This window comes from Stegastes partitus, unplaced genomic scaffold (assembly GCF_000690725.1).
Source record: "Stegastes partitus isolate 25-593 unplaced genomic scaffold, Stegastes_partitus-1.0.2 Scaffold440, whole genome shotgun sequence".
Classification (NCBI taxonomy): Eukaryota; Metazoa; Chordata; class Actinopteri; family Pomacentridae; genus Stegastes; species Stegastes partitus.
The window spans coordinates 98990-110758 of NW_007578171.1; the positions used below are offsets into that span (position 1 = coordinate 98990).

The 11769-nt window shown below is 42.4% G+C and overlaps 1 protein-coding gene across 1 annotated transcript in view; it reads left to right on the plus strand.

Moving 5' to 3' along the window:
• The first annotated feature begins 5896 nt into the window (after positions 1-5896).
• The window catches only part of irx4a (iroquois homeobox 4a), a 13013-nt gene continuing 7140 nt past the window's right edge, over positions 5897-11769 (plus strand). Inside the window, exons 1-5 of the mRNA XM_008286192.1 lie at positions 5897-5993; positions 6862-7113; positions 8053-8159; positions 9892-10202; positions 11112-11766. Of these exons, the coding sequence (XP_008284414.1) occupies positions 5949-5993; positions 6862-7113; positions 8053-8159; positions 9892-10202; positions 11112-11766 (1370 nt within the window). The 5' untranslated portion in view covers positions 5897-5948. The remainder of the gene's footprint in view (positions 5994-6861; positions 7114-8052; positions 8160-9891; positions 10203-11111; positions 11767-11769) is intronic.

The window sequence follows — 11769 nt, forward strand, 5'->3', positions numbered from 1 at the left end:
ACCAAGAGAGACGGGAGTGAGAGGAAAGACTTAGAAAGAGAGGGCTCTGGTAGACACATCTCCAACATATTATTGTGGCATTGTTAAAAAACGAGAAGCTCCGTTGCACTGGATTTCACCATCATTGCAGCCTGCTTGGGATGATACATGACGGATAATGGACGTGCTTATCATTTAAGGTGCTAATGCTGCGCGATTTGCATAATTCATCTGGATGTCCGCCTTCATAATGTGTTTAATGCACTAGGTAGCGTGAAATCTACTCTCCCGCATTGTAGCTGAGTGACTGAAGTGTTGTTTTGGATGGTTGTGTGAGATACACAGAAACACGTCACTGAATCAAAGAAGTGCTCATCATGTCATTTTCCGTTCTTAGTTTTTGGTGATGCTTTAGATTGCGGCCCATAGTTGAGAGCTTAAATCCAAAAAATGAATATTTCACTAATTTTACCAACCATGTTGACATGTCAGTCAGTTGCAAATACTTAGAATAACTCGTGGAAGAAGGATTGCTTCATTCAACAACCTACATATTCATGACTTTCATAAGGCAGCACCCTCTCACATTTTAAGTTCTCAGTCATGATGGTAGTCACTAAAAGTCACTCTCATTACCTTAGCTGGAATTCCCCATTCATGCCTTCAAAAACATGAAGAATTGATTAAAAGCTTCCAACACTATCCTTTCCAATAATCAAATAAACCTCAGTGAACCCTTTTCATGGCGGCACTTTGACTTGTCTCAGTTCACTGTCATGGCTCCTAAAGACAAACTCATGCTTCCCATGCCCTCGTGTATAAAAGAGTCTGTGTGATGTAATTGCTTTTATATCTGTCTGCAATGGTCCGCCCTGACCTCACTGTGGACATCCACATGCAACCCAGAATTTGTGACTTTGTGGCATTTCAAACACGAAGACTGCACATGTGCCAGGAAAGCAAAACAAACTTGTGGTTCATGGAGAAGCTGTGTGAGGAGATTCCTCACTGTCCACGTCTGTAGAATACATCATTAAAATAGCTGTAACTGAAGCAGTGACTGCCAGACTTTGGAGGTGTTTTGATGCTTTCCAGTGATGGTGCTACGACACGAAGGCAGCAAACTCCATCAACAGGTAATTCCACAGCAGTTAAAGAATATGTATTGGCATGGTGCTACAGTCCAGTCAACTTCAATATCCTCTAGAATGGAGGAAATCAAAACCTGTTTGGGTGTCCTTTGGGTTCTTCTGGCTTCAATGTTAGAGGAAATGTGACCGCCTGCGCAAAAGACTAATGCCTTCATACTTCTCTCTTGCAGACACATACATGGACAGCAACGGACACCGTGGATGCATAATTGTTGTTAATGTACTTCTTTCTACTTTTGCTGAGAATCTACTGGGAGGTCTTTGTTCCATACATGTGTGGTAAGTTGCATCTACATATTCCTCTCATAGACACAACTGCACTGCTGCAGATTCTTGCAGGCTTGGTTAGATGACGAAATCCACATTGCACCAAGGTAGTGGACTCTTTGTATACTAGAGGCACAGAAGGTATACCTCTAGTCTAGTGTGTAGCCTATAGTATGTACATTGTAGTATGATAGAACTACATGTGTCCGCTGTCAGCACTTACACTTGTATTGGTCAATGCACAGTGATGACCTGGCCAATAATAGACCAAAGCTGTTATTATTATCACCACATGTGCTTTCCCTATTGTGTGTAAGAAATGAAGGTTAACACAATAAATTGCCCATTAAAGGAAGCAATTAACTAAAAAACAACACTACCTCAGCTTGAAAACATGGAGAATTTTGGCTACTGTGCACAAACCGCCAAGACAACGGCAACAAAAGTCACCATTTTTGTGCAAAGTGCCTGGAGGAGCTACGCTTATCGCCCAACTCATGCAAAAACCATAAGAGCTTTAGGGCCAAAAGTAAAGTGGAAAAAAAAAAAAATCATTGCGCTGTTCAGGAGAAGAAATAAGAAATACTTTGAGAAGATCGTTGGAGATCAATATTCCATTTGGACTCCAAGACTAGACTAGACAGTAGATAGGCTAATGTTGTGCTGGATAAGCATTCTGCGTAAATGTGTGTGTGTGTGTGCGCGAGAGCGCTCGGACATTATTTCCACGACTACAGATAGAGGAACATGGTAGCTATTGGGAAGCCTGGGAGCTGCTCGGGGCTTCATGTCAGAGAGCGAGTTGGTCTGTGCAGCTGTCTTCAGCTATTGAGGTCAGCATGAGCTTCTCCACTGTTGACTCAAAAAATGTGACAGTGGACCAGAAAACATCCAAGCGCTGTCGTCACACAATGTGAAATAGAACGGAGAAACGTTTTATAAAGTTGCGACAAAAGTACTGTAGCAAATAAGGGCAGAGCAGTTTACGATTATAAGGTGACAATATGGACTTTATCATTTACTTTATTGAGAAGAGAAGAGAAGAGAAGAGAAGAGAAGAGAAGAGAAGAGAAGAGAAGAGAAGAGAAGAGAAGAGAAAACCAAAAAACTGACAAAAATGAGTTCTTTCACCTGATGCTAACCTACATTGGGGAGTTTGAACATGGCAGAGGTTAACATCAGCACTGTCACTGAACCACACTTGATTGAGGCAAGTTTCCTGTCTCGGTGCTCACGCAACTCTCATTCTGTGCACACAAGTCCCACATTTTGACTCTTGATATTCCAATGCTTCAGTCTAAACATTTAAAAATAAACTGCTCTCTCAAACTTACACAAAATTACCTCCTGCAAGAAACAGTTTTTTTGTTTTTTGGGGCCTTTATTTGGCTCACGGAAACACTTTTTTTTTTTTTATTTCTAATGCAACTCCAAGATGTTTTTTTTGTGAAAGAAAGGGATTAAATTCAGTTGTCAGAAAAATATTTTTCAAATCCTGTAGACTCAGATTATTTCTGTGCTAAACTGTTAAAGAAATGGAAAGATTACTTACTGGGAAAGTCAGCGTCGATAAATGGTCTCACATCACAGCGTTTTCAAAGATTTGAACAATCTGCACAACATAGTTCCGTGCTTTGTTTAAACCGATGTACCGATGCATTGTTACCTGAGTTGGGATTTCCTCAGAACACCTCAGGTAACTATGTTTACTCTAAAAGAAGCCTAGTACGAATGTTGTTCTGCGTAAAACGACCAAAAATGATCCACAGACACCTCACATCACTCATCACTGTCATAAAAGACTGAGCTTGGTGCTTCACTGATACACAGCTGACCTTTGTTTTGTGGCTTGTCTTCACTTTAAACTCACTGAAATCTGTGGAGAAAAGGGTGTGTTTCACACACATACACACACACACACACACACACACCTCTCTCATGCATTCCCCTTCTCGTGGCTCATTAATCAACGACAGATTATCAGGAAAGTGACACCTCCATGATTACAATGTTTCTGGGGGAACTTTGTATTATGAGTTTAGTTGCAAAGGCGATGCAAATGAGCAGGCTTACTGCAAAGTGCAGCCCAGTGATCGTTCAGATTACAGTAGTTTGGGGGCTGATGCCGCAACACCAACACCGGAACTGGATTACACCACTTCATGAGCACAAAATCAAAGATCTTCATGGCTGCATGTATGACTGCAAAGTTGAATTCTAACAGTTATAGTTTAAATGAAGGAGTTGATTTGTGTTGTTTATTGAACGTGATGTATGATCCCACAGAAATATGTCCTTATCTATACATTCAAAGCATCTTCAAATCTCTCTTTAATCCTGATTATTAGTGATTGACAAAATAAAAAGTGCTCCTTATCATGTTTGATTTCATTTAAAAACAAGGGAAGTTGGGCCCCTTTGTCCTGGCATGGGACAGCATCTCACCCCATTCACTTGCTCCACTTTAAACAGAGCCAAGCTTCATCACATCTGTCCAAGAAGAAAAAAAACAGAAGCTTCTCTTTTAATCTTTAAACGCTAAACAAGCATGAACTCCTGCCGTCTCCTTCATTTTCCGTCTAAAAGCATACACTAGTGTGCCTAAATATTTCATCATAGGCGCCTGATAACACTGGGTAACGCAGTGGATAATGAAAAGGTAACACCGAGGGGAGGGGGCACTGGATGTGTCCATCACATTTTTTTGTTTTCATTCTCTCCTTCATTCTGTACATGTGCGTAAAGGGGGTATACAAACAAACCAGGTTAGTCGGCGCGCATGGCACTGCAGTGGGAGTTTGAGGTGCGCTCCCAACATCCCCCCCCAAAAAATATCAGCGTGTCAACACTTTCCCTGCGTCCACTGGGTGTGATGTAGAAGATAAATTGGGTCCCGCCCTCCCTTAATGCACTGCGTGTCACATTAACCCCAATGAATTTAGAAAAAAGCCTAAATTAATAAGACAAAACGGAGCTGCGTGTGTGTGTGTGAGGGAGAAGTGTGAGTGAGTGTATGCTTGAGCGCCTCAGACGGGTTGTTAATGTTAAGGTGGCATTAGAGTTAATGCAAATTAAAAAGGAGGGCTGGCTGATCCCTTTTGACCCCCCCTGTTCAAGGCGTTAATGCGGCCATTTGCTTGGAGCTACTAACCCCCCTCTATAATTCAATTTGTCAAAATGAATGAGAGAACCAGCGTTTTCATGGAGACGCAGCACCCAGAACTTCCTCACAAAACAAAACAGAAAGACAAAAAAAAAAAAAAAAAGTTACGGAAACAGAAGCCTATCCGTCTTTACGGCTCTTTATTACTTCTTTCATCTGTAAATGAAAGCGAGCAATTATTGCGAGGTGCCGGTATCATATTATTATGTTGGCCCCGGTCCCCCAGATAGTCATCAATCACTCTCAATCGACCTGTCACCGGCAGGCAGAGATCCAGCTGGAGAGGAGAGCAAGGAGGAGGAGGAGAGGAGGAGGAGGAGAGGAGGAGTACATCATCATTAATTTGAGGAGTGACCCCCGGGGCTATCCACATGTCTCAACCCGGGTTTCTCCAAGCAAGGCGGCGCGCACCGGAGCCGGTGGCACGGTGGCGAGCCAGGGTTCTGGTTAGTTTCAGGAGTCCTGTCTGACCAAAACACAAGAGATTAGATAGATAGATAGATAGATAGATAGATAGATAGATAGATAGATAGATAGATAGATAGATAGATGCACATCCAATTACGCACTTTAGGAACTCATCATATAAATCCAAAACAATGACAAAACCACATTTTATTTATTTGTTTAATCTTCTGGGGGCTCAATGTTTTTTTTTTTCCTGCTCAGTATGAACATATTCTTTACTAATTAATTTAAAATCAATTATGTGATTAGCATCAATTCAGAAGAATGCGCTTAATTAGGCCCTAATGCATTTAACCTGATACATACGTTTGCATATTCACGACACTGATTGGCCTAATTGATTGATTGGAACTGCACATTAATCTCCAGGACATCTCGTTTTTTAAAAGAAAAAAAACAAGGGTCCCTTTAAAAACATGTTCTTCTTGGGTTGTTCTTTCTGTTTTTTTTTTGTCGTCATCCTGAGAAGGAAAATGCATATTAAAGTTACAGTCTGGTCATTTTTAGAGTGGGAAACTTCTGACGTCAGAGTCACCGCCGTTTAAAACAACCTGCCTCTGCTGCTGACGTCTTTTATACTACTTTTTTATAAGGCAAAAATATGTATCTGACAACAAAGTGATTATTCCAGGCAAAGGCACTCGTGTCACCTGTGTAGACTTTATAAAAGAAAAAAAAAAAGAAGAGATTTTGCTTCCCCCCCTTTTTTTATTATTTATTATTTTTTTTTTCTCAACGTTTGAGGCGTTTGAGTGGGGGGCATTTTACACAAATTAAACATGCTACTCTGCTTCGCCCTATAAGCATCTAGGAGCCTGTGCTTACCAATCAATTGGTACAGTCAAACAGAGCTGCAGCCTGCGTTAGAGTGGAGACCTTCAGTCTCGCTTTATTTCTGGATATTGGGGGACCTCTCTACCATGTCATATCCACAATTTGGATATCCCTACTCGTCTGCTCCACAAGTAAGTGCTTTATAGGATGTTTTGATTTTTCTTTTTTTTTGGTATCGCGGCGATTGATTGTCTCATCGATTTAAGCTTGATCCTTTTACGCACTTCAGCCAAGATTCAGGGAGACTTTTAATGTCCTTTCGGGTATCGGGAAGGTATTGCGTTGCAGCCGGTGATACCTGTGTTTTCTGCAGCGAGAGGAGGGGGAAAAAAAGGTAAAATGAGGGTAACCAGAAACCACCGAGACCCCCGACCTCCCGTTCGCTGATTTCTGTAAGATAATAGCCGCTCTGTAATGTCAACCATATGTTTATCTGCTCTGGAACACACATGCCAACTTGTTCGGCACACGCCGTGTGTGTTTTGCGCTATATCCCCAGCTGCTGTTTAGTTTTGGCTTTGAGCCATAAAAAATCATTTGGGCATTACTTTGGGTATTACTGAGAAAACATGGGTCTGTTTGTAAGGCGTGTGTTTCATTTGGATCAACGCTAATAGACGCTTCGTTTTGGACACGTTTTACGCGCACATTATCACACGAATATGCTGCATCATTCCTCATCCAACAGCAGCCTTTGCAAGACATTTAGTGTTTTTTTTAGTTTTGCAATAGTGATACACAAAAGCGAAACCATTTGGAATATTTTTGCGTGGGTGAAATATTATTTTTGTCGAAACTTAGGCTAATTAAATCGATCAGCTGTTTTGGAAACAGGTAGATTGTTGAACTTGTTTCATTTTTATTTCAAAAATAAAGTTGTAAATTAACTTTAAGTTAGACTTGATGATTAAGATGTATTTTTTTTAGTGCAGTATTAAATGAAACAACTTTCTTTCTTTCTTTTTTTTAATGATAAATTCTCTGTTGGTCTCCACCCAGTTCCTGATGACAACCAACTCTCTGACCACTTGCTGCGAGTCCACCGGCAGATCCATAGCCGACTCCGGAGTAGCGGGGTCCGGACAGACACCAGTCTACTGTCCCGTGTACGAGAGCCGGCTGCTGGCCACAGCGAGGCATGAACTGAGCTCAGCCGCGGCTCTGGGTGTGTACGGGAGCCCCTACACCGGCGGCCAAGGCTATGGGAATTACGTTACATACGGCACGGACGCTTCGGCTTTCTACTCGCTGGTAAGAGCTGCATCTGATCCCTCTTGGCATTGATTTATGGAGCCGCAGGCTGCAAAGACTTAAAGCAGACAACACACCTCTCTTCTGTTTTTTATGTTGCACACCACAAAATATGTGCTTTTGACTGTATGTGGTTTATTCTTGCAACTTTTCCTTTGGAAATCCAAAAGTCCCCTGTCAGCATTGCGCATTTTTTTTCTTCTGCCAGCTTGTTTTGAGGCATATGAGTTTTAATAAAACAGGCAGAAAAATAAACTGCAATTATTTCTATCACTAAGACAGTCTGCTCTGCATTGAAAAGAAGTTGAATATGGCACACAAGCAGACTTTGAAGATTCAGTGTGTGATAAGATTGTCAATATATGACTCTAAATGATTTCTCAAACGTTTTTTTTTATTTTTATAACACACTCTACCTGGGGCCTAAAGTCCAGGAAAAGAGTTGGTTTTTAGGTTGGATTTCATGGGGTGCTGACAAATGTTGACAAAATTGTGGTGAGAAGAAAATGTAAAATACCTTTGTAATGGAATAATTGCTCTATAATAAGTTCCTGTTTTGCTGGAGACCCTCCTGCAACCCCCTCACAGATTCATTTATCCAGAACCCTGCACTAAACCTACCACTTTTTTTTTCAAAAGTTTTATTTTTTAAAACTTAATTTGTGTTTAAAAATTGCAGAGTTTTAAGTTTAAAAAGTTTTGGCATTGAAGTTATGGGAACTTGCATTTATAACTGTGGCGATATTTCATTTTTCATTCAGCACACGATTATGTCTTTAATACTGTATTTCTTGTACAATCAACCACCAGCATCGTTGATAACAACTTTGAAAAACAACCAGTTTGCATCTGTTTTACTGATTTATTTTTTTCTGACCTAATAAGCCAAAAATGGTTTGTATATCTCTTCTAAACACTTGTCTTTATGAATGATTGCAGGGTACATTTGATACTAAAGATGCCACAGCTTCTGCGCATGCGGGAATAACGCAGGCAACAGCCTACTACCCTTATGATCCTACCCTGGGACAGTATCAGTATGACAGGTATGTCATTCCAGCTGATTTTTTTTTAAAAATCATTTTTAAAAGCTTGATCTCCAAACATCCAACCGCTTCACATGAATAGTACAACTTACTTTAATATAATGTAGTGGAGATTTTAAAAAGTGAGAGAAAGTCGCGTGATCCATGTCGGTTAGATCCAAATCCAGAAAGCAAGCTCATCCCAACTACATGTGACAAAAATGTAGAAGGTAACTCTTGAAGTATTGTGCTGCAGTGTGGGGTGAGTTTTCCGGCATTAAATCAATCATTCCTGAGAGGCCGAGGCCATTCTCATCACGTCTAGCAACACTGGGTGATCACCTTCATCTCCTGACACATTTCTTCTCTGATGGGGTGAATTACTTCAGAGGACCCGTGGCCCTTTCATCAAAACATGAGGCCCCTGCATTGTTGTGAAGAGCATGTCTGCCATATTGAAAGGTCTTCCCAATAATCAGATGACATCCAAATTAAGCCTGGGATGTGATGGAAATATAGGCTGTGAATGATCACTATAGCTCACTATGGATTCAGTTTGAATAGAAGGATCAACGCCAACAGAACTACATGCAAAACCATAGAAAACACCTGCTTTTATAAGTATTGTGTATTAATTGATGACGCAAAGTGCTGCGTTGACTCGAAGCTTTGCAGCGCCATGAAAGTTCGCGAGTTGACTTCTTTTGCTAATCGCAGTTTAAAGAGAAAATTGTGTCAACCAGGAACTCAGTAAGTGCACATGCAGCAAAAGGCCAAACAGAAGTTGTGGCACTCAGATAAACAAGCAGGCCTTACAGCAGCAGCACACTGTCTGCAGCCGCCTTTTACCTGAGGGCTCATCATTACACTCAATAAAGCAATTTTACAGTCTATTTTATCTGCGGAGGGAACAACGCGGGGTAAGGAAAGGTGCAGCGCTCCTCTCCTTTTGATTCCCTTAGCAGTGTTTGACCTGCACTAAGCCATACGGAGCAATAAAGGCCTCATAAAAGCCTCCCCTGAGAGGACTTTTACAGCTCACTGCTGACTGAAAATCAACAGCATGCATTTTAAATGTAGGTTTACGGTTGATATTTGTGGGAGAGGCGAGAGGAGGGAAAGAGCCGTGAGCTTCCCGAAGAATAGTTTTTAATAAGGAATGCATTGGAAAAAGGTTGGAAAATAAGCAGTGCATACAGTTTATTACAGTGTGTAGCAATGATTTGCACATTTCTGAATGATGCTGTTATCATGTTAACTTTGGATGCCAGAGTAGGCACTGAGCTTGGAGTTACTGGAGGGGTTTCAAGGAACTTTACTGGAACTAAGTCGCCCTTTTTCTCAATTCTGTCAGTCTGTATATTTCACATAATCTTTTTTTTTCCGACCTATGGACATTAGCCTTGCCTTGAAAGTTTTGTTATAGCTTGCCAAGAATTGAATAGTTCCTACAGTATGTTTAGTTTGACAGGTTTTCCTTCCCCTTCTCTCTGCTTTCCGAGTAACGCCTCTTAACTGACGCGTTGCTGATATTTAATTTGAGGACTTTCTGCGATGATGTAGACAGCAGCATCAGTGGCACTGTGAAGCTTATGAAGCATGCATCAGCTCAGGGAAACTTCAACAAGCAGATGGTTCTGTCATGGTTTTCAGGAGACAAAAGTGCCAGGGCAGAGCATTAGAAGTTGTCACGCGACAAGCATTACATATGATATTTACCCTCTCGTTACCATTATGTCCCTCTCATTAACAGATATGGTTCCATGGACGGGGGAACGAGGCGAAAGAACGCCACGCGCGAGACCACCAGCACGCTGAAGGCCTGGCTGCAGGAGCACAGGAAGAACCCGTACCCGACTAAAGGGGAGAAGATCATGCTGGCCATCATCACCAAGATGACCCTGACGCAGGTCTCCACATGGTTCGCCAACGCCAGGAGGAGGCTCAAGAAGGAGAACAAGATGACGTGGCCGCCCAGAAACAAGGGCTCGGAGGAGAAAAGATACGACGACGACGAGGACGGCTCTCAGGAGGAGCAGATAAAAAGCGAGAACAATGACGATGGTCAGTGTCAGAGAGACTCGCTGGCTTGCAGAAATAAAGTAAAGCTGTAAAAGTAAAGCTCCTATGTGTTGAATTGTTTATGGGAACTTTATAGGTTGTTTTATTTTTTTATTTTTACTATAGAATAACTTATAATGGTAGTTAAAATAAAAACGACTGAGAAAAAATAATCATAGGCACATTCTACTGAAACAGAATATCAGCAAAACTTCAATCTGCAGGGGTTTTTGTATTTCTTGACGCTTGGTTAAAAAATGGTTGTGTTGTTCGTTTTCCTTTGTTTGTCGAATTTTGCTCAAATCGCAGCTTAAGGTGCAACATTGAATTTTCTACCAGGATATTTACAGAGCTTCTGTTTCTGCAGGATGTCAGTGTTTGGTTCTCTCCAACTCAATCAGCCGTCGTTATAGCAAATACCCACGTGTGTAATACTGTTATTGGTGCTTGTCACTGCACCATGATGATGATGATGGATAGAAACACATGACACAGCTGCTATACAATTAGTTGAAGTCTTTATTTTGCAGTGTATGAATTGCATAAATTCAACCTGTCAGCAGCATGAGTTGCTGAAGTTTCCTGCAGAGGCCTGATGTGAGCCTCAGCCGGCATCACACAGGGACACACTGGACCTTCACACTGATCAAACAGACTGTTTAACTGTTAAATTAAGTTAATAACCTGCATTGGAATGATTTACTTTATTTTAAAACTGATAAACACAATTGTTTTGGTTGGTTTGGTTGTGAGTCACATTTATTACTAATATCAAGCATCTTTCTTTATTTAAAACAAAGCAGCTTTAATTCCACAAGTGTGATTTCAAGTTGATAACGATATGTGATGCTGTGTTGTCTGACTCTGTATCTCCCCCCTAACATGCCTGCTGGCTCCTCTCTGTCCTCCCAGAGACCAGGAGTCGGCCTGATAAGGACCTCCAGCTGAGCGACCTGGAGGATTTCGACACGCTGGAGTCGGAGAGCTCCGAGTGCGAGCTGAAGCACCGATACCACATGAACACGCACATGTCCACGACGACGACCGACTGTCCCGCCGAGCACCTCATCAAGGACGCGTCCCTGAAGATCCCCATCCCGGTCTCCCTCGGAGGGGAGCAGGACTTGAGCAAAAGTTGCCTCAAAACGAACCCGGAGGATTTCCAGGCGGACAGCAGACAGAAGGCGTGTTATAATCAGCAGCAGCAAGGAGGGCACCAGATACTAGACGGTAAACCTCGGATCTGGTCTTTGGCGCAAACCGCGACGTCCCTCAACCAGACTGAGTATCCGTCCTGCATGCTGAGGTGCCAGCCGCCGCCCTCCTCCCTCACCCCGTCCCCCGCCGCTACCTCACCCGTGACCGGCCTGGACAACAGGCAGGACTCGCCGGTCACGACCCTGAGAAACTGGGTGGACGGGGTTTTCCACGACCCCTTGTTCAGGCACAGCACTTTGAGCCAGGCTCTGACCAACACCACCGTCTCTTGGACCACGAACACCAAAGGCGCCATTCTGGAGGCGGAGAGGAGCGCGGCGGCCTTGCAGCAGCAGCAGCAGCAGCAGCAGCA